This window comes from Pocillopora verrucosa, chromosome 7 (genome assembly GCF_036669915.1).
Source record: "Pocillopora verrucosa isolate sample1 chromosome 7, ASM3666991v2, whole genome shotgun sequence".
NCBI classification, from domain to species: Eukaryota; Metazoa; Cnidaria; class Anthozoa; order Scleractinia; family Pocilloporidae; genus Pocillopora; species Pocillopora verrucosa.
The window spans coordinates 23939212-23965449 of NC_089318.1; the positions used below are offsets into that span (position 1 = coordinate 23939212).

Consider the following 26238-nt stretch of genomic DNA (forward strand, 5'->3'; position numbering starts at 1 on the left):
TTGCCTGCTCGATATGCGATCACACTGTTACACTGACACTTGGGCACGAGTTACATACGCTGCCAAACATAGGCACGGTCAATCGCGATTATTAAAGACAACTAACAACATTTTTTTTAAAGTTAATTAACCGGTCTTTCCTACCCACCCACCTCTAGATCGCTTAACATTTGCATGAAGGACCGGTGAGAATTATCTATCAATTATTTTGATATTAAAACTACTTTTTTCTCTTTTTGAGTTTGAATAAGTTCGGCATCAAAAGGCTTAAAACAAAATACACGATGTCATCGGAGACTTATGCGGAAAAATTATACCACGTAACTAACTCTGTTTACCATGGCCTATAAGATAACTTTCGTCACAACTTTTGCTGCTGCTTAGGGACTCAGTAATTACCTCGGTGCAACTATAAGGAGCAGATTTAGGAGAAGTGAAAAGTTAGGGAAGGTACAAAACTTTGCATTAGTAATGATTTCCAGGAAAATTCTCCGCGACATCTTTGAACTAGCATTCAGAATTAGTGTTAACATTATAAACCGAGTAAGATTTTCAAATAACAACGTACTTTGTCATAGCAGCTGTTACTTGGAAGATGGAAACAATAGCGAAAACAATAAATCTTCTTTGGGGACCAATGCTTTGCTACAGAACAGTATGGGATAATACGGAATCTTTCTTCAAACGTTTCCCACGCAAACTAAGAGGAATTTTGTCTATTTGTTTTGCTTTGAAATTACTTTTCTAAAACACAGATCGCAATGAGGCAATGAGATATTTGCAGCTGAGTTCCATGTCCCAGGTCCCATGTCCTTTCGTGATGTTAAACACGATTAGATTCGAGGCATAATATGTAAAATGCAGTGATAACAGAACTAGTTTTTATAACTGAAAAAAATCCACGTGATTCACAAACGTCGATACTAAACCCAAAAACGTTTGGCCTCGTGTTGGCAAAACAAAATTGAAACAGACGACGTAAAATCACCTGATTAAGAATTTGCCTGATACTTTTTTCCACTGCGGAATATTTAGAGATAAAAGCAATCATTTCTAACTAAATAAACCGAACGGAATTTTGCCCATATCGTTCGTTATGGAGAATCTAATGCAGGCGAAATTCAAGGCCAGATTTGCCCCCGGTTTCTTATTTACCTCAGAATGCAATGGTGACCATTGTGCTAAACTTCGAGAATCTTGGCAAATGCAACCTTCGAATACACCTAACAAATACGTTTTCCTTGCAACGTGAAATCCGCAAATGATTCCGCGCTGAAAATTTCCGTCCTTAATCGTGTATCGAGAATGAATAAATACAACGGGTGACTCTTCAACCCGAGAAATAAAAATCTGTCCCGCGATGTAACCTGGTTCAACAGCCATTGCATAGTTTGGCTCAACTCGGAAGTTTTTGGATGTAGCAGATACATATATCTTGAAGTGAACAAACCATCTCCTGCCGGAATTTTTCAGAGAAATTGAATATGTAAAGTACGATTAACGGTAAGCATATTGCTAAGCGTCGCAATGGAAACGTGCTATAATTGTGTTTAATTGCTTCAGTCGCTCGTAGAAATAATAGCAAAATTATGTTCAGCTACAACGAAAAATTTCGTTACTATTGAAAAGGAAAAACATTAATTTGTAAGAATAAGGCAAACATTGGGGAACAAATTCGCAGCTTGTTCCATGTTGCTCTGCTGCCATTCATATCACGACAGTTTTGGAAAAAAAATTCACGAATATGACTTAAAAAGGAGTAAACATAAACATGTGTACAAAAAAATGCTATTATTTTCATTATGGCAAATGTGGGACAAACAGGCCACATTTTCTACCTAAATGTAAGGTCTTGATAAACAAAATTTAATTAACCGACATCATACCACAAAGCTACAAAGACAACTTAAGTTAACTAAGAAAATGTTTCACTAAAGTTTAATCTTTCCAGCTTTCTCCAGTGATTCTCTCACTAACATCCCACAACTTCTTGGCCAAACCAGGATCTTTAGCCAGTTTGTTACCCTTTTTGACTCTACAATCGCTGTAGTAAAGGCCAGAGACACCCTCCAGCTCTTCTGCCACAGAACAGTAGATGCTAGTCTGTGCTCCTTGCTTGCAGTCTTTGAAGAAGAGAAACATCAATAGCATTACAAATGGTCGTATATAAGGTTTCTTCAAAGCCTTCCAGTATCGCCAAATGTCTGACGTGACAGCACCAGGATGAAGAGCATAAACTGTCACTCCAGTTCCTAAAGGGAGGCAAAAAACTAATTGAAAAGAGCCCATTTGCCAGAGCTAATAAACACCTATCAAATCCTTGTTACTCTCAGTAACACCTGCCAGTACCTCTTGAGATTACACATTTTATCATTAATTGAAATATAATATATTTCCACAAAGTAAATTTCAAGTTGTAGAAAAGGAAAAGTTTATTAACAAATCATTAAAATCCCACATGTAATCACAACAACTTATTTCTGTGGTTTGATTGGCGATCTGTACTCCAGAACATGTCACTCACCTTCCAGTCTTCGACTCAATTCCTTTGTGAAAACCACCTGGGCCAACTTAGATTGAGCATAACGTTGAAATCCATTGAACTTTTCCTTGGACAATTTAAAATCCTCAAGCTGGAGTTCAGCATTCCTTTGTTCATGTGCCAGGGATGAGACATTTACAATGCGACTTGGTGCTGATTTCTTCATTTTGTCCAACAGAAGTAGAGTCAGAAGAAAATGGCTGAGATAGTTTACTTGGAATACACTTTCATATCCATCCTCAGTCAACCTGTAATTTCCCCCAAGTCCTGCATTGTTTACCAGTATGTCCAGTCTTTCTTCTGTTTCATTGATGAGCTTAGCAAAGGCTCTTACAGATTCAAAGGAAGACAGGTCAACAATTCTAACATGGACTTTATCACTTCCAGTCTCTGCAATAATGTCCTTTGCTGCATCTGTGGCTCTCTGTTCATCTCGACAAGCCAAAATGACCTTAGCACCCCTCTTAACTAGATCCAAAGCAGTCTCCTTTCCTATTCCAGTGTTTGCCCCTGTTACAATTACAGTCTTACCTAAAAAAAAGTAAAATGGTAAAGCATAAAAAAAGAACTTCCAATCATGTAAATTAAGATTAATTTTATATTCATCAGGGTATAACAGAGATAGGATGAACTTGAGCTGAACCCAAGCTGTCAAAAAACCATGGCAAATGAATGTTCACACATCACTGTTTTACAACACCTATAAACTAATAAGATTCTACATGCCAAGTTCCATGGATCAGTAACCACTGTTAGCTTAAGTCTGAACTTGTATAAATTTCATCTACACCACAGACATGTTGGCCATGTAAATTTCTCACACTAAGCACAGTGGTATCTGTACCACTATGACAAATTTGCTACCAGTGGCAAATTGACTCAGATGCCATATCCAGTGTCTCAAGCATGGAACGTTAACTGTTAAATGTTAAACTTACATCATGTGAAAGCTTACATCTTTTATTTTATTATTTTTTTTGGTTTGAATGCTGGAAAAATTATAAGTGCAGATAAACAAAGTGAAATCCAGAGAAAGAACCTTGAACAATGATCATCAACAACTTACTTTACCAAGTTTAGTGGCAAGTTTAGTGGCAAGTTTACTGTAACTGGTAGTGGTGAGTCAATTGTAAACCAGCACAGTGTATGTTCTAATCTTTATTATCTCTGCTAAAATGCAGTCTTACCATCTAATCTCGCCTTACTCTTGCACACTCCTCCACCAAAATGCCATTTAATAAGTACCACCAGACAAACTGTGACTGCTGTGAAAGCCACCAGTTTTGTAGCAGTACTTTGGGAAATCAATGGGTCTCCTTGATGTGATAAAAAAAAAAAAAAACATTAATATAGGAAAAATGAATTTTAACAACACTTCAACAAAACACTTATTAGACAACACTAAAACCTTTTGAGGTTTAGCATATTTTGAGAAATAAACATATAAATTATGTCTCAAATTTTTTCCATATTTTTCAAATTTCAAAACCAGATTAATTTTGATCATACAGGTCTTACTTGGTTCCAGATCTCTAAAAATAATAAGAGACAATGAAATACAAAATTGGAAAATTTTCAACCCCAAGGAAAATTTGCATCAAAGTAAAGACAAACTTTGTGTTCAAAAGAATTCTTACTCGCTCACTCTTCCTTATAAAATACACTTGCATCCATGTTTGCGTTATTATTGCTAAACCTTGAACTAAGCAGGGGTGGGTGGATGCAAAAAAAGTTGCCCCAGAATAAACATTGTGCAATTATTTAGCATTTTCGAAACGCTCAGTTGCAGAGTAGGCGTTTTCAGATGTCTCCAGATGAACGAACATTTTTTGAGAAGTTATTTTTCACAGGAGAATTTGTCTGTATTAATTAGAGTGAAACACATACCCGGCCAAAAGAGTATTATTTACTCTTGAAAAATTAAGAGCTACTTAATCCACCGTGACAAATATAATAACAAAACCCTTTCCAAAATCGTCTAAATGAGCTTCAGATAACCGAGTTTTAATGGGCACTCGATATATCTGAAAGAAATAAACTCTCATAACATAACAAAATGTTTCTGTCTCCTACTTTCCGCTAACTGACCAAACAGCTAACACTAGTAATTGTGCAACTCGTCGCGCCGTTTCCAGCTGTTAAAAGCTGGAAACTTGCAGGAACTTCAGAAATAATTGGAGTACATTTGTAAACAAAAGACATTCAGACAAACCTTTCGTGGTCTCTTCACCAAAAGATACCTCAAAAAAGCAAGAGAAAACGAGAGCCACAGCACTAACCAACAACCACTCCATCTTGTTTCCTGCGATAGCACCGGAATGATCGAGAACGGACTGGTAATAGATTAGTCTCCGGTCTCTCTCTATCTGCGCGGGCTAAGGCTCAAAGCTAAGGTAAAGGTGTCTTATCAGGACGAGTTAATTTTAAGAAGCTCGCGATCGTTTATTCGCGTGGCCATTGTTTGATTTTAAGTTGGTACAAATTTCTTTCTCTCTCCAGCCTTCCTCTACTGTAAAAATCAAAGATACCAGCTATAATTTTCACCGAGCACTCGCCCGCCAAAATTATGCCTGCTCTGCAGGCTGGAACATTTGTTACTTGTGGGTTCAAGTAATTTAACGTACAAGAGATTTACCCATATGGTGAAAAGCGTACAATTGATTAGATCCTTACAAAAATTATTCATTGGCTCCTACTAGTCGATAATTGACCGCAATAACTCTGATCTAATCAACTAACACAGTTTACTTGTTCATTATTAATTCAAGCGAGCTTTTGTAAAGAATATGTACATTTTCTTCAGGGTAAAGATAACTTAGAGCCCAAATGGGAATTTGATTTGAACGGAATTTGCATTGTAGTTGTTTGATTCCTACAACTACACTTTGGACCGTGAATATGAGGTGATTCTGTACTCAAATTTAGTCGTGCAACCATATTGCGTTTTCTTGAGTCATGGCAACCAACGGTTCTGAATACAAGACTGTGGCACGTTTAAGCGATCTTACCATTCAGCAATTGAAGGCAACGACACTTTCAACAGAAGTAATTCTCTTCCTTCCAAATGAAGTACTTCGAGATTTGTGCTGGATAAATTCGAAACATAGACGATACATTATCCTCATAAGCGATATTCCCACTAAATCAGATGGAAACATGGTCTCAGGTGCGATTTGCGGTTATCACGCTTTAAAAAGGGAATTTTTATTTGGCGAGTATCAAACAGTTGTATCTCTGGACCAACTGGAGAGTGTAACGTGGAAGAACTCAGTCCAAGTAAAAGAAATTTTGTTCTACATACAACAAGTTATCGAGACAAGTTGTCAATCTGAACAATCGCGGACAGAGGCACGATTATACCAAGAAGTAACCCGTTGGATTTTAAAGAACAAATACTTCTTTGAGCTTAAATTTACCAACGAATTTCTTGAATTTGCACAAAAAGAAACAATAAGCGTGAAGATGGTTGTACAGTAAGAAAATTACAAAGACAATCATTTTAGTCCTACTGAATCAAAAAGGCAGCTCGCTAGTCGTTTGAATTGAACTCCCCTAGGAAAGGAAACAAAGAACAGGCAAAACACAATTTTTATAAAGCAGCTGACGCACATTAAAAACTATTCTTTTTTTTTTTTGCCTCAACACAGAAATTTTTTTTTTGCACGGCCTCGTAGCAAACCCAACTAGTATACATTTGGAAGCGTACGTTGCCTGAGGGCCACAAGTTTATTAGCCTTTGGCTATTAAGTGCCACCCTCTTTAAATAAAGGCTTTATTATTATTATTATTGCCACCATTTTATTTTTGGAAAGTGTGAGCGTGGAAGCCTGAGAAAGAGATCCAAAGATAACCTTGAGACCACCTTGAGGTAGGCTGGTCTCCAACGCTCCGTGGAAACTGAATCCTATAGCAATGGAAAGACTCACGCTCCAAAAACTATGGCGATGATCTTCAAGGTTGACCATGGCAATCAGGTTTTCACAGCCTGCGATCGACTGTTTGAAACATCCATGATCAAACAGAAAGTTGGCATTGCCTGCCCGAAATGCGATCACACTGTCACACTGACGCTTCATCCTAATGAGTTACATGCGCTGCCAAACATAGACATGGCCAATCTCGACCAGCAAAGACAATTAACAACATTTTTTTTAAAGTTAATTAACCGATCTGTTCTTCCCACCCACCTCTAGATCGCTTAACATTTGCATGAAGGACCGGTGAGAATTATCTATCAATTATTTGGAAATTAAAACTACTTTTTGCTCTTTTCGAGTTTGAATAAGTTCGGAATCAAACGACTTAAAAAAAATTCTCGAATCATATGTAGCCCGGAAGGGTAAGCTGTGGTAAACGTTCTATTTTTTCATTTGAAATTCTAAGGAAGTCTTGATTCAGTTCAATCGTCAACCAGTGTTGATATTTCACTATCCACCTGGCAACATGTCCATAAAGGTAACTTGTTTGTCTTGATGGCCAGCCTGTCGGTTTACAGATATGGCGGATTGTGTCCCTGTGCGAGGAGCCCAACAGCTTGTATTTAGTGATATGTTGAACTATATCTAAAGGTGACATAAAACACATGATGTCATCGGAGACTTATGCGGAAAAATTATACCAGGTAACTAACTCTGTTTACCATGGTCTATAAGGTAACTTTTGTCAGAGCTTTTGGTGTTGCTTAGGTACTCGGTAATTACCTCGGTGCGACTATAAGGAGCAGATTTAGGAGAAGTGAAAATTATCCGTAATTTTTTGACGTAGCATTCAGAAGCGGTGATTGGTGTTAACATTGTAAACCGAGCAAGATTTTCAAATAACAACATACTTTGTCATGACAGCTGTTACTTGGAAGATGGAAACAATAGCAAAAACCATAAATCTTCTTTGGGGACCAATGCTTTGCTTCAGTATGAGGTAATACGGAATCTTTCCTAAAACTTTTCCCACGCGAACTAAGAGGTATTCTGTTTGTTTATTATGCTTTGAAATTACTTTTCCAAAACACAGATCGCAATGAGATATTTGCAGCTGAGAGCCGTACGTGTCCCAGGTCCCATGTCTTCTCGTGATATGAAACACGAATGGATTTGAGGCATAATATGTAATATGTAATGGAAACAGAACAAGTTCCACGTGATTCACAAACGACGATACTAAACCCCAAAACGTTTGGAATAGTGTTGACCAAACAAAATTGAAACGCATAACAAAATCACTTGACTGAGAATTTACCAGATACTTTTTTCCTCCGCGAAATATTTATAGATAAAAGCAATCAATTCTAATAGGTAAACCGAACGGAATTTTGCCCATATCGTTCGTTTTGAAGCATGTAATGCGGGTGAAATTTAAGACCAGATTTGCCCTCTATTTCTCACTTAACTCAGAATGCAAGAGTACGTCGTTCATATCGCTTACCTTTCGAGCTGATTTCGCTGCACCATTGCACTAAATTTCGGGGATCTTGGCAAATGCAACCTTCGAAGACACCAAACAAAAAAGTTTTCCTAGAAAGGTGAAATCCGCAAGTGATTCCGCGCTGAAAATTTCCGTCCTTAATCGTGCATCGAGAATGAATAAATACAACAGGTGACTCTTCAACTCGAGTGAAAAAAATCAGTCTTGCGATGTAACCTGGTTCAACAGCCATGGCATAGTTCTGGCTCAACTCGGAAGTTTTCATGTAGCAGATACATATATCTTGAAGTGAACCAACCATCTCCTGTCGGAATTTTCCAATGAAATTGAATATGTAAACTACGATTAACGATCGGTAAGCTTATTTCTAAGCGTCGCAGTGGAAGCGTGGTTTAATTGTATTAAATTGCTTTAGTCGTTCGTAGAAATAAAAGCAAAATTATGTTCAGGTGCAACAAAAAATTTCAATACTATTGAAAAGGACGAATATTCATTTGTAAGAATATGTCAAACATCAGGAAACAAATTCACAACTTGTTCCACGTTCCTCTGCTGCAATTCTCATCACGACAGTTTTGAAAAGAAAATCTCATGAATATGACAAAAAAAGCATTACAGCTCAAATGATTCATGTTCTATCCTTATGTAGGTAAAAAGCGTCGTTTCATGGATTTTGGGCATAAATATTTGACTGAGGAATTTTGAATTACGCTCTGCAGGTGCATCAGTACAAAACACCTATAATTTATTTTCAACTCATTCTCAAATTTTAAATATTTTATAAAATAATTCACAAAATGTCGGCTCTTTTTCATTAGAAAACATGATTCCCACTAGCTGAATGTAAGCACAATTAGAAGTTATATGTTTCAACGTGCTACCCTCAAAGTATGATTTTCCAGTTTCATGGCTATATTATCTCTGATCTCTGTTTTATTGAAATCTTTTGTATATATTTTCGTTTAAATCAGGTGAAAATTTCTTTGTTAAAGAAAAAACAAATTAATATATAATTAACACAGGCAATTGTTTGATCCAATTTGGCATGACATCGAGCAAAGACGATAAAGTATTTTGTAACACTTTCAGTCCATGTGATTAACTAATAACAGAGCAAGCATCCCAATTAAAAGATAAGATATTTTTGGAGTAAATGAAATCTAAAACAAAGGAATGAAGACGTTTATTTCTTTTCTAACACTGTTGTGGATTGGAGAATTGGGGATACGAAGAAATGATATCATTTTAACGACAAAGAGAGATCAGATTGATGAGAGAGTATATAAGAGATTTTATTTTGTTATTGGTCATTTGTAAAGTATTTGATAAGCACTGATGAATCAATAGAGGATTAGCGTTTCCATAAAATGTGTAACCTACACAGCTGGCGGTTAGTGAGCGCGCTTTGAAGTGTCACACACGACAGAGTATTGAAAACAGGCAATTGGTTCGTGAGAGGTTGGGAACGAAATAGTCTATACAGCTACGAGGAGATGAACGAAGCGAATCCTGTGTTCTGATTGGCTACACAAACCATGCTCTATTTTTTGTGTGCTAAAGAGAACTTGGCCTGTTACCGTCATATTTATATCACTGTATTAATGCACACCTTTTCACCCCACGTGAGCTCAAAGATTTTAGTTGGAAATAAAATTTAAGAGAGTGCAGTCCAACTATCACGGTTTAAGACTTTATTAGCAGAAACGTTCTGCAAAAATCACTTTGAGGAAAGTTCTCAGTTGAAGTATTGCTCCACTTTGCTGCAGTTATATCCTGAGATATTCCAGCGAGATTAATTAATTTGCTTTACGAAATTGTGTGTTACACACAAGTATTATTGCCCGCTTTGTCTAGCTTAGAAATGATAATTTAAGTGCTCTGTTCGCTGAAAATTGTTCCAATCTTGAACTTGTACAGTATCAACTTCGTTTACAGGAACACGATGAGGGAAAACCACATCAACCATACTTGGTAGCATAAGACGCAAAATTCCGCCAAACCCCAGTATATCAAGCCAAGTTGAGCGAAAAAGTCGCATTATTTTCATTGAACTTGGCCCGCTGAGAAGGAAAGAGAATGCTAAGGTAGATAATGGTTCAAACAAAAACCACACGGAACAGAGAGCTCCAAAATAAAGGTAGAATATTTTCTTATCAGAATGATTTCGGAAGGACAAATATAGCCCAAATGCAAAGCAAACCCAAGCAATTATCCGTAGAAATTGATACCCTTTATCTGCAAGACCTTCGAGAAAAAAATGGGCAATCAGATGGTCGGAAAATGCCTGTTTGTACGCGAACAGACATCCGTAGGTAAAGGCGAGCAGCGAACAAAACTTAGCAAGATCTCTGCTGATGCGGGCTTTGGTCATCGTCCACCCATGTGCCAACAAAATTAGTAGCAGAATAAAAGTGACTTGGCTTGTAAGATGGAGTAGCTCTGCAGCATTTGTTAAATAGGGAATTTGTATTCCACCTCGGACATAAGGTATGTAGTATATACAAATAAGAAGCTGAGCGATTACTTCACAGCTTAATGATGCCATGAACACTTTGAAGGCCTTGTGTAGTTTGCCCACTTGAAGAAGCCTTCGTGCAAAGAGTAAACCAATCCCAAATAAAACAAGTATGGATCCAAATGACACTGCTAGATTCTCAACGCCATGCATTTCTTCACCTGATAAATGTTCCTCCCAGTTGTCACTGTTTGTAAAAGTAAATTCATAAGAAATGTCCAATCCCTGTGAACTATTACAGTGACTTAGTGCAAAGAACCACCATTGGTCTGGTGAATAAACACGAAGAATACCCGAGCATTTCTGAAGATTTTTGTCGATGATATGGAAGCATTGTGATGAATAATTTCCTGAGATGTTTGAACTGCCGTTCGTCGGTGTACTTTGAAATTTAACAATTCCCTGAGCACGAGAAAGCTTAGATTGGCAGTCCATGTCATTATTGGTTGAAACGGTTTTATACGAGTCGTGAGAATAATACGCCAAACTCGGACAACATTCTCCTGTTACAGAATATTCCACTTTGTATTCCAGCTTTCCTTGATCATCAACGAAGGAAAATTCAGAGACGAACACCCAACTTTGTCCATTTTTGATATTTCCAGATAAATATTTGCCAGATGTACAGCATAACATCAAGAACAAGAGAATGCATGGGAAGGTAGATTGTCGCATTACCGAGGAAGCTTACTTTCAACTGAAAGTTTGGCGACTATAGAATTTCCTGCTCTTGATTCAATTCTTGCGTCACGATGCATTGCTTCGTAACCCTTTATGACATCAAATCATTCCGCAAGTACAGAACAATTGGGATACTACGCGTGCTCTGATTGGTAAAAAACATGAAGTTTGTTGTATTGGTTGACCAATAGAAATCTATAAAAAAAAGTTGTCCGGGGAGCCCCCACCTCAGCTAGAAGGGTCTGAGGTTCTCTGTTCTCTGTTCTCACTCCAGCGCGGCCTGAGCGTTTTGTATTTCTTTCAACTGTATAATAATATGCGTTTAGAAAAAAAAAATAATAAAAAATGGACAGCTCGCTACATCAGTCTACCGATGACATAGCTGTTCAGAGTTTCATACACTATATCTGATATTGGTCGGTCAAATGCATGCGAAAGTTCAAAAACGAGAAACAACCAATCAACGACCCCTTTGAATCTCTCCTTTGAGATACATCATCAAAATAGAAAAACATTCATTCTAGTTATTTACGCTTCACTGGAACAGAAAAAATGAACGCATTCGAAAAGAAAGTTAAGCCGATACGTTAAGTAACGCTGTCGATTGTTTTCTTTGAAAGAAGTTTCATCTTTAATATTCTTTACAAAACTTGTGATATATTTAAATCAAACGCAGTTAAATTAAAAAACAGTTATCAAATTTGAAGTGGTTTCAGGATGGTCAGTATTCACTTTTCGTAACTTTTAGGTTGTTCCGATACTTTTTCGTTCTTTAGCGGAGCATTAACAAGTGCTTCTTGTCTCAAGACCTCCTCTCTGTTGAAAACGGCTCTGTCGAATGAAGGCGTCCTTGTTATAGTTACTTTGTAGTTTTCTCTGCCTGCCTGGCGAGAACTTTTGCATAAGTCGGGGAGAGAATCACTCAGTCTCTTTTCAGTTAAAACTAAGGCGGCTACACGGCTTTTTGTTTCCCCTAAGTGCGGGATCATTCCCACATCTACTGAACTTTTTGTCTCACCAAGACTTAGTCTGAAAGCTTCTCTCCGTTTCCTCTCTCGATATCTTCTGATAGCACGTGTTATGACCCTCGCAGCCGCAATCTGTCGCTTTTTGTCCATTGTCGTGATGGTTGGACGGTTCTCATTAGAAGCAGGAAAATTAGTTTTAAATCTTTCTTCCATTCGTTTCATGACCATGTTAAACTCCTCGGAGTTGCTATCTTCGTATCCGGCTACAACTCTCTTTACCAAAACTTGCAACAAGTGCAGACAGAAAATCTTGTCGTCTTCGTACAGCGGTATGTTCAGCAATGCGCATGCGGCCTTGTTTGGCTTCTTAATCTTCAAGTTTCCTCCTAAGGTGTGCAGAAAGTCTGAAAGATCCTTGTAATAAATATACTGGGTGCCATCGGGGTCATACAATTTCCAGTGCTGATAAAACAAGTCTACATCCTCTCCGGTAATTCCTATCTTTTCCTGCTCCATGACATTGTTGTAATTTTCCAATACAACCGCCACATACATGTTAATAAGAACTAGGAAAATAATTACGATAAAGCTGGAAAAATAGCAAACAGCAATCCAACCATTTCCGCAGTTTCCGTTGGAAAGTCCTTTATAATTTGGATCACAGTCGGGCGGTTTTATCATTAAGGGCTCTAAAACATCGTTCCAGCCCGCTGCTGTCATCAGACGAAAAATCAACAACATCGAGTTTAAAAAGGTTTCAAAATTAACCACTTCATTTAACGCTCCTGTCTTCTTGACATGCGCGAAGAATGACATCCCAATAATGGCGTAGATAAACACAATAAGAAAAAGTATGGCACCCACATTGAAGAGAGCTGGCAAGGAAACAACCAGTGAAAACATTAATCGTCGAATCCCTTTGGCTTTCTCAAAGAAGCGTAGTAGTCTTCCAACTCGGAATACGCGAACAACGCGCAGTAAATTGGGTGTTATGATGATTCCTGTTTTGTTTAAGCTCTCCACTATTATACCTGAATCATAAAGACAAATGAAGGAATAAATGAGATAGTGCCACTCCGGGTCGAAAGTGGGACGTAAAAAATCTGCGCACACCGACAAGGACATATCTTTTTTCCAAATCAGCTAACAAAATCTATAATATTATAAGAGAGCAAGAGCTTATAAATTTTTTATAATCTCTAGAAGAGAGAATAATCCTGATCGCGAAAAAGATTTTCGGACACGAGTTACAAAGGGTTTGAGATAACTGAGGCTGAAAGTATCGGAGAGACGAAGTTATTAAATTATTCCTATTTAAAGACCGCGTTGAGCGAATATCGGTAGAAGCCCATACCCCCAGTCACACAAATCTGTGCAGTTTTTTTTAATTTATCATGAAAGTTTCTCGGAATGACGAGACCGAGAGCAGCTGTGCTGTAACTGAAAAAAATCAAAGGTTACCAATAATTTACTTACCCACTATGGAGAGTAAAACAATGACGAAGTCAAACACATTCCAGCGCTGTAGGAAATATCCCCATCGTAGGGCAATGATTCGCAACAGGGCCTCAATGATGAAAATACAGGTGAAAATGATATTGAAGATATGTGATGGACGCACATGGCAGTCTCTTATTAAGGAAAATATCGTATATTTACAGCTAAGAAATATGATTCACTAACTTATAATTAGTTGCATGCTATAAAAAAATTCCGCCAGGTTTTTCTAGCTATAAGTAAGAAACCTCTCGCACGCTAATTGGTCGATTAGTGTGTTTCATTGAAAGTGTGCAGCCTCTGTTCTCCTTGTCGCAAAATACTCATAAGTGATAAAGTAAATAAGGATTATTTTTGACAAAGGATATCGAGCACCCGTGTGACTTGTGGGGGCTGGCCATAATGTTGCACCATCATAACTATCATGTTCACTGTAATCACCAGGATGATAAAGATCTCAAACTTACGATTTTCCACCATATCAAACACCATTGCTTGATAGCGATTCTGCAAAAACATAATTGTTGACAGGAATCAGTGGTTCTCGTCACTGGATGGGATGCTACTCCATCGCGGGTTACCCTCCCCCCCCCTTCCTTCACATTTTACGACATAAACACAGACAAGGAAGATGTAATGTTAAGTATTGAGTCAAACAGCAGAAGTTCCAACTTTTCTCTGTCGTTACCTGTGGTCTTTCAACTTTCTTCTTTGGTTTTATAGCTGCAGCATTTTTTATCGCGTTCATCCAGCTTCTCTGGTTTGGTGTAAGAAAGATATGGACAGAGCCACAAACCTCCATCTGTGGAAAACAAAATCAAAAATATGTTTCTCACCTTGATGGAAAGCATAGTAAGGGCAGCTCAGCATTTAGAGTCAGTTACAAAAACCTTGCGATGTCTGAGAGTTTTCTTTTCTTGTGGCCTGTTTATTTTCTTGAACGCGGGCACATGGGGACATTTTGCACTGCAACAGTTTATAGCGTGGAGAAAACATTCACGTTGTTTAATGCATCAAAGGTCCTATTCAAAACAGTTTTGTCGCGTATTGTCGGTAGAGCGTGAAAAAAAATCAAATCTTTTACAAGACCTTTCTCTCTCAGTGTCTAGGATCTTAGCAAGTCGGCTAAATGACATGTATAGTCTAATAATATACAAATCATAAAAATGAAGCTTGAGTTAAGTTAACTTATTTTACTGGTCTTCTCTTATCCCGGAAGAGAAGAACACTCAGGCAGGGTTTGTACATTGATAAGATAGAAGTTAACTAACCTGTTGCTTGAGATGATTGAAGTTGTCAATAATGACACCGATGAAGAGATTTAAGATGAAAAAAGATCCAGAGATGATGAAAACGATGAAATACAAGTACGCCGCCATGTTGTTTTCCCTCACGGGTTGTTGATCTACCTACAAACGATAAATAATAATAACCCAGTAACCCTTTGATTTAAGTCAGTCTTAAGATCAGATTCCCAATTCTCCTTTCCAACTGCTGAGCATTTCCAAGTATATAATTTAAGAGAATTTACGGACTTGTCAAAATGATACTCCCTATCTAATGATTTTTTCAATTCTCACTTATCGGTTTTCTGCATTGACACTTAAAGTGAAGAAAAACATGTCCATGCTATGTTAAAAGGGCGAATGTATCATTTCAATGGAAAAATAAAACTTGTAAAACAAGGAGATAATATATCGGTAGGTGGAGCGGTTAATTTACAAGGTTTGCAAGCACATATGATTACGGCCTTGTTTCAGTCTGATTACGCTGTTCTTAAACTGAATGAATGCGGTCATAACTTAAAGGAAATCACGTGGCGTGCTGTTTAATTCTGTCGATGTAAACCAGCAGAGGCAAGACAGAGTCGATGTTTCTTACTTTAGTGGCATCAATAGCGTCCTCCATTATCTCCATCCATCCTTCAAAAGTAGCCTGAAAATATGATACGAACAATTACAAGAATTATAACTGACGTGGCTAACTGTCTTAGCGACCTAAATTCACGCGTCACAAGAGACCATCACACAATTAATGAAATAATCCGAAAAACGCATAGAAATACAACCAAATAAATCCTTTTTTTAAACGATTTTACAAAAAATATTCAGCTTACTACTTGAAGAAGGACTAAGAATCCGTTTCCAGAATTATCAAAGTTGACATTAGAGTTAATCCAGCGGTCTCCCCTCTGAAGGCATACGGTCTTATTTGGCACAACAGAAGCGTCATATTTGACGCCGCGCGCGTCAACACACTTGTAGAATTTCCCGCCAAAAAGATTGACTCCCATGATGCTGAATATCAGCCAGAATACCAAGCACACCAGCAGAACGTTGGCAATCCCAGGTATGGCGTGAAACAGAGAGCTGATGACCACCTGAGAATCGAAATATATACGTGCTGGTAACATGAACAAAATGGGGATAACTGTTTCCCTCTAATTTTTGCGACACGCACACCAAATTTAGATCATACATTAGTCTTTTTCTTGAACTGAAGACATTGTACTGTCGCATGGATTAGAGTATTAGCAAGAAGGTCAAGTGAGATCATCAGGAAGGTTAGCTCACACATTCCAGATCTGTCGATCGACGAGAACATTCGAAAAAAAAATTTCCCAGGAAAAGGGAAATAATGAGCGATCTCTTCTGAAAATGAACCTCTTTTCTAGGCTCGAACTAAGATTAAAAGGCCAACGTGTTATTGTAAAACTTGTTTGAATAAAAACATTGTATAAACATAAGATAACTCACCCTCATTCTTTCAAATCTTGAGATCGCCCTTAGTGGTCGCAGAGCTCTTAACGTCCTCAAAGACCGAATAGACATGACCTCCTCGTTACCAAACAGAGCTATAAGAGAAACCTATAAGAAAAGTTAAGCGGATAAGTTAAATTAAGGAAATTTAATCACATAAATGAGGAAGGAATGAGAATGACGTGAGAGGGCAGGAGATTGTTTTTTGCTCTGCTGCAAATCAGTCAAAATGGATACCCACTTGGTGATCGTCAAAAGCTGAGATGAAGTCTATACTGTATAACTTTCTTAAGCAAAATAGCCCGGGGGAGCTGGATAACTCTTTCGATGACAAAACAAATATAAATTTTATTTAAATGTGTCATAGAGCAGCCCTATTAAAAGGAAAAGCTTTTCTCGATAAACAGAGCGGAGCAATAGTGAACGAGATGGGCTGGAAAGAAACTACTGAATGAAATTTAGATCCTCTAACCTCGGAAACAAGAGATTAAAAATGGCAAGATCTAATATAGATTCGACCTAGAATTTGCCTTTGAGCGCAGTTTTTACACCTGGAAATTTTCATCATAAGGTAAATTTACTTACCACAATAATCGCGACGTCAAGCCAGTTCCAGGCACTTGAGAAATATGTGGTGAAGCCGAGACCGATGAGTTTGAGGATAAATTCAAGCACAAACACAACAGCAAAGAAGATATTTAAGACCCTCAACACTTCCTTTAATATCGGTCTGCTGTCTAAGTGCACATCCTCAAAAGCCTACGAAAGAAATGTTTACCAATAATTATTGAAAAACTTTGGTACGTAATTGGCTTTAAGGTTCGTCTTTCTAATTCAAATTTCGTCTTCGAACTATAGTTCGAAGACGAAATTTGAAAATATCGGTTACATCGATATATCGGTTACAAAAAATGCCTTTTATGCCACAGACCTTAAACAAAAACGTTTATGACACTTTAAGAGCAATTTTTGGACTGATTGTTCGATTTCTTTTATCTGAAAACCGAATCATAACGATAGCTCCCCTATTTTTCTCTACCTACCATTCCCTGTCCCCATCCCATCCCTCCTTCCCCCCCCACTCCCCCCGCCACACACATACACCCACACAACTAGAAAACATACCAAAAGCTATGTCCTATGTCCTATGTCCTAAAGAAATATTATAAAGGGAATTATGTATGGAATCGATATTTTCACTGAGGAAGAAAGGAATGTCTAAACATCTTGTCGGAGACAGCTGCGGTTGTTTTTTATCTACTTGTCTTTACTAGGAATCTAACACACTAAATATTTAAGCATAGGAAGGGGGTGGTTTTTTTTTTAGTTAATTGTGTTTACAGAAATGGCTTGGTTTTTCCTCACTCCTTTTTGTTCCGTCAAATTCCTTTGTCGCTTGCTTTGATCAAATTGTACCAGCGGCGATCCATAGTCATTCGTGCGCACTAGGCAGTATATCGTAAACACTGTTTTTGTGTTCCCAATCTCATTGTGAGTTTATTAATATATCATCACTTGTTCATAATTTTAAACCATTTGTTGTTTTAACATTATCTGATCGCTATTTAGTAAAGAAGTAAGTGTTTCTATGTTTCGCATAAGAAAAATTTCACTTACCAATGCAATACTGCTCGCTGCAATCAGAAACACTATGAACCATTCAAAGTACTTGTGTTCCACAAAGCATTTCACCTTGTAACGAATCCAGATCCAAATCACGTGACAAGTTGTCTCATCAAACTTCGTGCAGCAGCCGTGTATCGTCGGAAAACAGCTGTCGACTTCGTATTCCCGAATGTTCAGCGAACAACAACACACTCGTCTTGATGGCGGATCATTCGGGCTTGTCACACAAGAAGCTTTCCTCGATGCTGGACTAATTGCTTCTGCATGGCCGTTACCGACTAAAAGACAAATTTTTTTGGTGTAAATATAAAATGAAACCAAATTTTGAAAGGCTGACGTTCTGAGCAGAAACCCTTCGTCGGAACACAGTTTTACTCCCATGCAAAATTCGTCAGCACTTTTTATCTATCGCAATCAACTCCCTGTTCCTTAAATCATTAAAAGCAATAGCTAGTCAATACATCTGAGTCCTCGACGAAAAATCAAGTCTTAGACCCCCGAATTTCGCGTTGGGACGTTTTACCAACTGAACTACAGTGAGTTCGTTGATGAAGCAGGCCATGGAAAATGTACATATGTGATGAACGTTCCGCATACTTATAAAATCAACAATGTTGAAAGCGTCTTGAGAGTAACAGAACAAAAAAGATGGTCGGTTTTAGGTTCGGTTGTCGAATAAAGAGACAAAGCACATTCTTTCTTCATTATAAATTGAGTTCATGTGAGGAGTAGTGTAATAGTTTGGTTGTTTAAGTTCACTTACTTTCTATCACCTCATCTGTTTGTGTGTCTTTGTTCGGAGCGGGCCACACCTTGGATTTCATCCTTTTTATAAAGTTGGATGCAATTACAACTTTCCTCAGCCGACCTAAGATACGGTTCTTTTTGTTTCCTCGAGCGGAAGACAGCGAGGCTTGGCCAGCAAACGAACTCAGTAGCAGTGCCAAGAAAAGATTAAGGATCTGAAATAAAATGCACTGTTATCGATCTTAAAAAGCAATTTGTCAAACTTATGGAAAGAATAACACGACCTTTTAGAGTGTGAGAACAAAACAGAGCTTCTAGGAGAATTAATGTGTCAGAAAAAAAGGTTCTGAATTTCATCGATACATCATCAAAGGGTAAAACGCATTGGGAAGTTCGACCTCACAGCATTTAGCAGTTTTAAAATGTCCATGTTTAGAATTGTCTGTAAAATACCCTCGGATAACGATTTTTGAACACCTTAACCGCAAAAGATCGGATTCCCGTATTTCATTTCCGTTTACATGATAACATGTCCTTTCTTTCATTGCGCATGGAGACATGTGACCTTGCCGTAATTAATTTACTCACAATAAAGTGTCCTAAAAGAAAAGCTGGTATGAAGAGTATGATAGAAGCGGGTCCTGCAGCTCTCATGCAGTCCCATAGAGGCTCAATCCACTCCCCGCAAATAATCCGAAATATTAACAGAAACGAATGCCAGAAATCTGTAAATCTCCACCGAGGGACTTCACCATCGAATTTATCCGCTGTGTAAGATGAACCAAATAACTGCATTCCGACCACAGCGAAGATATAAATGATGATGGCTAATATGACGGACAGATTGGCAAGAGCTCCCAGACTTTGACCTATGGTGGCTAAAAGACTGGACATCGTACTCCAGGATTTAGCGAGCTTTAGAATGCGGACCTACAAGATTCAAGATAAAGAAAAACACTCTTATTTATTGGTTTCAGAAAGATTTAAATATTGTGAGGCAAACGCGCGCTACGAAAAAAAAAAGTTTTGCTTTATCCTGTTGGACGCGATTCTCAAGTAAACATTATCAGCTGAAGGAAACTGATATATTTTGCTTCTTTTGACAAACTACTTTAAATTTAAGCCTCCAAACTTAAATATGGATTTTAAAAAAATGTTATTGAGCCTAACAATCTGTTTCCTAGAGCTTATTCGACTGCGTAACATCAAGGAACGAGAATTTTATTTCTTGCCCTTTTTAAGAAGGAGAGTGTATCAAGGTTAAGTCCAAGGCTGAATGCTTCCTTGTATGATCAAAACAAACGGACTTGGTTCACTTTTTGAGACCTCACTTCACCACTCTCCGCTTTTAAAAAATTTCAAAAATTTCATACTTTGGTTTTGATCTGGGTCTCAAATTATTAGTTAACCGAGCGGTCTGGAATCTCAGCGCGCGAACCGGGATAAAATTTCCGACTTGACTAAATGACAACATCCAGTTGTGTCGTGAGTCAATAGAATCATAAGAAAAACCCCCTAACTGTTCAAATTTTCATTTTTTGAGCCGGTACTTACCAATCTGAAAGACCTTAGAACACTTGTTCCTGTGTTGTCGATGAGGTTTGACAAAGTTAATACCGTATCTATGAGACTAATTATAACAACAACTCCATCAAAAATATTCCACCGGCTTTTGATGTAACCACTTGGCTTGAGAGCGATCAACTTCAGAATCATCTCCATCAAAAATATGAAGGTGCAAACCTGTGAGACAAGAATCCCTCAGTTTAACATCTACATTCTTAAGAATGTTCGCGCTTTTAAAGTTGGACTGCTTGCATACTCACCAGATTAACAATATCAACTGCTAATGCCAAATCCTCGTTCATTCCATGATATTGTAGGGACATAAACAGCGTGTTGATCAGAATAATGATGATGATACCAGCCTCAAACATTTTATGTTCCACGATCCGCTTTACGTGTTTCCGGAACGGTCTCCCGAAACCACACTTCAACAAGATTCCAGCTCCGCAGCAAGAGCAGCACTTTTTAAGAGGTTTAACATGACTCTCACCGGAATTGTTATTCTCTGCAGTTTTATTCATAACTTTTGTTTGCTTTGAGTCTCTTTCACTTTGATTTATTTGGAAAACTGATGCAGATTCTGCCTGCGTCAGAGCCAACGAGTCATGAGTTTTATCATAAGCTGCCACATCGAACATGGCTCGGTGAATTGACTCGTCCAGGACCACATCTTGTTCTCCGTACACGAGACTCATAATACTTCTACGGCTGCGCAGTGAGAAAGAAGAGCCTTGTTGTTTCTGCTGGAGACGTAAGCTGTCATTATCCTGAGAAATAAGAGAACAGAATGTTACTTAGGAGGATGAGCATGACGTCACTGCCCAGCACCATACGAAAAAAATAATTTCTGTCCGTCTGCTTCCCGTTTGAAAACTAATTGTTGTGTCTCATAGACAAACTTATATTCAGGGCTATGGAACTACGGAACTAAATCGTACGAATACTCATATGGTTGATTCGTGTTTTGAGTTTAGCAGGAAGCATATAACTTAGAAGCATCTAAATTACCCTGTATTGTGGCTTAAGAACAAGCGGAGATTTATTACCTAACCAATCAGAAGAAATGATGCTGGTGGTTTTGCCTAAATGTGAAATTATATATTCAAACAGTTTTTTTCTCTAATAAAAACGCAGAGCCACTTGCTAATAGAGAACAGAAGTTTGAGGCCTAATCCTCATCGGCAAGCGTCGAGTAAGATATGGTATTTGATCCATTTGAGGAGAGACCAGAAAACGTTTTCTAAAAATTTGTTTTGGTCCAACTTCGCACCTAAATTTGCCAGTCGGTCAAATGCTCCTGGTTTCGCTGATTGCATTAAAACACCAGATTTCACTGTTTCGCCGGAAAATTTTATGACTTACCTGTCGAGAGTTTTGCACTTCATTTTCATAAGATGCAGCCACCACAGCAAGAACAAGATTGATGAGATAAAATCGGCCAAACAACACAATGCTTAGGAAATAAATTAAAGACCAGGGACCCATGGCAAATAGGATCTGATGAAAAGACAGAAATGTTCAGCTGTTAATACCACTCGTGACTTGAGTATAACAAACCAAACAAATGCAACAGAATGAAAGAAGGAAACACTTCGTTATTGCGATTATCATTATCACTATTATTGTTTTTAATATTTTCATTTAGTTATCGTACTTAGTTGCATTAATGTTAGATAATATTCATTGAAAAGATAAAAATGCAGTTTAAATTGTACGTAAAATTTTGTCCGTCTGTCTGACTTTCTTTCATAATAAAAATACGAATTTTCGAATGTCTGCCAGCCACGCGGGCTAAGTGTTTGACCAACTCTCTGTCTGCCAGTTTCGAAGTAATTAATTGAATTGTGTGGCTTAGAACGCTGATAGTCTGAATAATTGTCTGATCGTCTGACTGTCTTTTAACCAGCTTGATTGATTAACTGCTCGGCTTCTTTCCAAGTGTCTGTTTGCCACTGAGTTTGTCTATCACAAGGACTCTCCGACTGTCTGCCAATCAGGTTGACTGACTTTCTCATGCAACTAACTGACGTGAATTATTTGTTACGCAGTGTGTCGTAAGATTTCAGAAACTTTTATCACTCACATTATTGTACACATTTTCCCAGAAGTCTAAGGTAACAAGTTGAAATGACGTCATAATAGCCCAGCCGAAGTGATCAAAGCTGGTGTATCCATAGTTTGGATTTGCGCCTGCGTGAGAAAGACAGCTCTGATTGGCCGCGCAGTGCCTGTCGGAGAAAAGTAGTGAAGACATATAATTTTTCTCTCCAGGAGTTGACATATTTATATGCATTGTATATTAGGGACAAGACACTTCTTGAGTTTGGTTCCCATATCATTTAGCACACTATGTCACTGCTTCGTATCTCTCTTTGATTCCCCCAAAAATTTGACAGGACGATCAGCTCGTTTCAAATCATATGAAATGAAGAATATATTCACTTACATCGCACCAGAAATATTTCCGCAAACGATAGGCTGTCCATCGGGATCAAGTATCCACACATCTACGGGCGCAACATGTAAATGTGACCAAAGGATTTTATTTGAACAAGGATTTGTTAAGATATGAGCTTAATAACTTATACAAACCATTTCGTTTAACAAGACAAAGTCTAACTTCTGTTCTTGCAAGCGATTTCCGTGTGTAGTGCGTTTGTCCCATAATAAATCACTGATAAAGTCAAGCTGTGGTGGGAACAAAATCGTAACACCCGAGGCGCAGCCAAGCGTGCCAATGCCGTACTTACTACCTTTTGACATTTTCTGCGATCTACTGTTACAGAACAGACGCATGGTAACATGGAATCTATTTGTTTAAACGAGGATCCTCTCTTGATTTGTTTCATATAAATAAATAACCAATTAGTTATATAGTTCAGTTTGTTTTATGATTACTGATTGACCTTATTTATCCTGTATGCGACATTAAGTTATAACTACATGACGTACTCACTTGAGTTGGATGCGTAATCCTTGTACGAAATTTGAAGATTTTCTGGCACAGGCTCCGCGCATTTATTTCTTAGTACACCCACAAACACTTGCATTCCGACAAGTGCGTAAATGCAAATGAAGAACATAGTGAGAATGAGTACATCCCATAGCATCTTCATTGAAACCAGGAGGGTGTTTACCATCATTTTTAGCCCTGCAAATATGAAAAGTATGAATTGTTAGAGACTAAGACATCTGCTAGAGAATTTAAGCAAAGCCTTTGTCAGCAACCTCCGTAACTTCCTTGAATATTAAAAAAAAAACATTGGCTGCCCATGCTTGTGTATACGACTTAAGTTTTTCCTCAGCTTCGCCTTTTAAAACAGCAACTTTAAAACAAGCTATAGGGCGGTCAGAACGTTTGCTTTACAACATTTATTGAGGCACATTTCTCTTCATCAACTCCTGGTTCATTTAAAACTTATATACATCGTACCTTTCACGGCTGAAATTGTCCGCAAGGCTCTAAAAACGCGAAACGTCCTAATCCCTGACAGATTTGCCAGCACGCCAGGAGCGAGTGTTACATACCTAAAGAAAGATAAGGATCTCAAATAGTTAACATTAATTTTATGTTATATGAGCTATGTTCGACTAAGTTTGGCCAAGTTTCGTAGTACCAAAGCAAAGAAGGATCAACGACAAACCATAACAACTATAAACGTTATTCAGTCGGGTCTTAACTGATACCATGGAAACTCCTTGAAAACAGAAAACCCGAATGAGCTCGTAATTACAACTTCTGATTCCGGTGTGCAAATTTCTAGACCAATCAAGGAGCGCAAGAAACCAAAACCAAAGCAGTCGTTAATTACTCAGAAACTAAAATGATGAATAATAATGAACAGAGCCACCGTCGAGATAATTGAAGCTACTTACCCTAAAATCACAACCACAAAATCTAACCAATTCCAAGGGTCTCGTAAGTAAGCATATTTATGAAGCGCAAATCCTTTAGAAATTATTTTCAAAATCATTTCAATGGTATAAATAGCTGCAAAAACATATCTAGTGAAAAAAGAAGAGACGAGCCGTTAACAATCAAAAAATATGCAACAATCCTCGCTGGGAGAATCTCAAAGTAATCAGATATACCCAAAGAAGATTGTTGAAAAATAATACTTACTCAGGCTCCTCCGGTGGATTTGTCAGTGCTAGAAAAACACAGTTTACTAAAATAGTCAAAAGGACAAAAAATTCAAAATATCAGAGAAGTGTTAAGGAAATCATTGCAGCAAGTCTTCGGCGGTAACATCAACTGACAGTAGAAGTATATAACCGTGGTTACATGCTTCTTCTGTTGCTAAATACCCGCAGGTATAAAGCTCTATTGGCAGATTATTTCCAAGCTTGAAAAGGTTTATGCTCAGTAGTTTTATATCACATAAGAATCGCACAAAAAAAAACGCATTAATTGATAGCCTGAGGTTCGATAACCGGAAGATGATCGCGAAATGAGTACACGGTCCTCTTGAAAGGCACCGGAAGAGAACTACAAAGTATAATGTAGATCGAGTCAAAGTCTTCGCATCTGTTAAAATAAAAAAGGATACTGATTTGTAGTTATGTACAGTGAAAACTTCCTCACAGGATGATTTTGACCAAATATGTACATGGACTTGGCTTTGTTAAGTCTGTGGACATGGGGTGTTCCAAAGCGACTCGTAATTACAATAAACGTCTGAAAAATAAAACATAAGATTAACAACAGTTTATTTTTTAGTTAGGGTTTCATAAGTTTTATTCCTGTGGGCAAACGGGTGAAACTTCTAGACGACTTATTTATCGGAAGGTATTTCAACTCGCTTAAATCCAAAATTTCGCCGGCAACGAGACTTGCAATAAATCGAATTTTTCAAGTGAAAATAACTTAAGAATTTTGTCGCCATCAAGCAGACGCTCAGCGGTTTTTCTGGCGACTCGTAAAAAGATGCTATCTTTTATCTTCTCCAAGCCGTTTCAATAATTCACAAAAGTCACTTAAATAAATGTTTGATAAATGCAAACCTAGGGCAGTATTCTGGATGTATTCCGGTGTACATTTGAATTTGATACCGGCGAATTCGGTAGTGGAACTCGATTCACTAAAGATCCGCACAGCACTTGTGTATAATTTCCCGTAGTTTTTCTGGACTAACCCGTCGTTAGCTTCTAGATATGGTTCGAAAATCTCCCCTCTAGCAGTTGCTATAGATTCAATTGTAAATTAGGTACGAAAGTTGCTATAACATTGAGATAACATCCTCAGGCAAATACGTATGTGCGCTATCACTTTCCAGCTGGACAATGCCTCGACATTATCCAAAAAAAATTGCATTGAAAACTTAAGGCGTGATCTTCGACGGAGCACGGAAAATTTTAAGGCCATTTTATAAGCGATAGGAATTTAATATGAAAAATTGTTCTGCAAGACAGAGCCGATCTGGCTTCCTAACCTAACCGCAAATCAACTGACCATAAACGTCACATATATACATTTATAATAGTATTCAATCGTATTTGCAAATCAAACGACCGCGCGCCGCACACACACGGAGCCAAAGAACGAGAACACTCCAGTGATCTTTGTCGATTTCGTTTTCAATTAGTGAAGCGTTGACAACAGGCGGAATTTTTTCGATATCGTTACATTATTAAACAAGTGAAATTCGTTAAATTCGCTGACACAATAATAAAGGTTTTCGGCAGCTGCTTCGCAACATCTTTACACGATTTGAGGCGGTGTTTGGATAGATACCGAAAATCGGAAGGGAGATTTTTAGGAAAACATTAAATGAAAGTAAATTGTGTACATACATGTATAAGTACTCAAAATTAAGACCAGAGGCACGAACGCTCTTCAAACATGTCGACAGCATGTTGCAATAGTAGTGGCAGTATTCTATTATTTCACCTCCACGACTGCACCGTGAGAATGGA

The 26238-nt window shown here is 38.0% G+C and overlaps 3 protein-coding genes across 3 annotated transcripts; all 3 read right to left on the reverse strand.

Annotated features, from left to right (window-relative positions):
* Window positions 1-253: 253 nt before the first annotated feature.
* LOC131792137 (retinol dehydrogenase 12-like) lies at window positions 254-4847 on the reverse strand. Its single transcript, XM_059109509.2, has 4 exons — window positions 4755-4847; window positions 3730-3858; window positions 2525-3073; window positions 254-2252 (listed from the first exon to the last, which is right to left on the reverse strand). The coding sequence occupies exons 1-4, from the start codon at window positions 4834-4836 to the stop codon at window positions 1939-1941; spliced, it is 1074 nt and encodes a 357-aa protein (XP_058965492.2). The 5' UTR covers window positions 4837-4847; the 3' UTR covers window positions 254-1938.
* A 4971-nt stretch (window positions 4848-9818) lies between these two features.
* Window positions 9819-11180, reverse strand: LOC131792031 (transmembrane protein 145-like). The gene has a single exon (XM_059109392.2). It carries the CDS (start codon window positions 11151-11153, stop codon window positions 9819-9821), a length of 1335 nt encoding a protein of 444 aa, XP_058965375.1. The 5' UTR covers window positions 11154-11180.
* Window positions 11181-11780: 600 nt separating this feature from the next.
* LOC131792003 (sodium channel protein 1 brain) lies at window positions 11781-24633 on the reverse strand. The gene is made up of 21 exons (XM_066169647.1): window positions 24446-24633; window positions 24199-24327; window positions 23756-23850; window positions 23279-23473; window positions 22769-22829; window positions 22406-22550; window positions 21685-21819; window positions 20583-21089; window positions 20311-20499; window positions 19345-19686; window positions 18773-18971; window positions 18001-18287; window positions 16969-17142; window positions 16381-16491; window positions 15741-16004; window positions 15506-15559; window positions 14896-15033; window positions 14313-14426; window positions 13988-14131; window positions 13604-13730; window positions 11781-13158 (listed from the first exon to the last, which is right to left on the reverse strand). The coding sequence occupies exons 2-21, from the start codon at window positions 24294-24296 to the stop codon at window positions 11888-11890; spliced, it is 4650 nt and encodes a 1549-aa protein (XP_066025744.1). The 5' UTR covers window positions 24297-24327; window positions 24446-24633; the 3' UTR covers window positions 11781-11887.
* Between the last annotated feature and the right edge of the window lie 1605 nt (window positions 24634-26238).

What these genes read in the sequence shown, in the direction of transcription:
- LOC131792137 (XM_059109509.2), bottom strand. Translation starts at nt 4,836, where the DNA reads ATGGAGTGGTTGTTGGTTAGTGCTGTGGCTCTCGTTTTCTCTTGCTTT. An exon ending in GAGTAAGGCGAGATTAGATG is followed by an intron (nt 3,074 to 3,729) that starts GTAAGACTGCAT and finishes ACTTTTTTTTAG; the next exon opens with GTAAGACTGTAATTGTAACA. An exon ending in ATTGAGTCGAAGACTGGAAG is followed by an intron (nt 2,253 to 2,524) that starts GTGAGTGACATG and finishes GCCTCCCTTTAG; the next exon opens with GAACTGGAGTGACAGTTTAT.
- LOC131792031 (XM_059109392.2), bottom strand. Translation starts at nt 11,153, where the DNA reads ATGCGACAATCTACCTTCCCATGCATTCTCTTGTTCTTGATGTTATGC.
- LOC131792003 (XM_066169647.1), bottom strand. Translation starts at nt 24,296, where the DNA reads ATGATTTTGAAAATAATTTCTAAAGGATTTGCGCTTCATAAATATGCT. An exon ending in TTTGTGGTTGTGATTTTAGG is followed by an intron (nt 23,851 to 24,198) that starts GTAAGTAGCTTC and finishes ATCTTTCTTTAG; the next exon opens with GTATGTAACACTCGCTCCTG. An exon ending in TCAATCATCTCAAGCAACAG is followed by an intron (nt 14,427 to 14,895) that starts GTTAGTTAACTT and finishes TGTTTTCCACAG; the next exon opens with ATGGAGGTTTGTGGCTCTGT.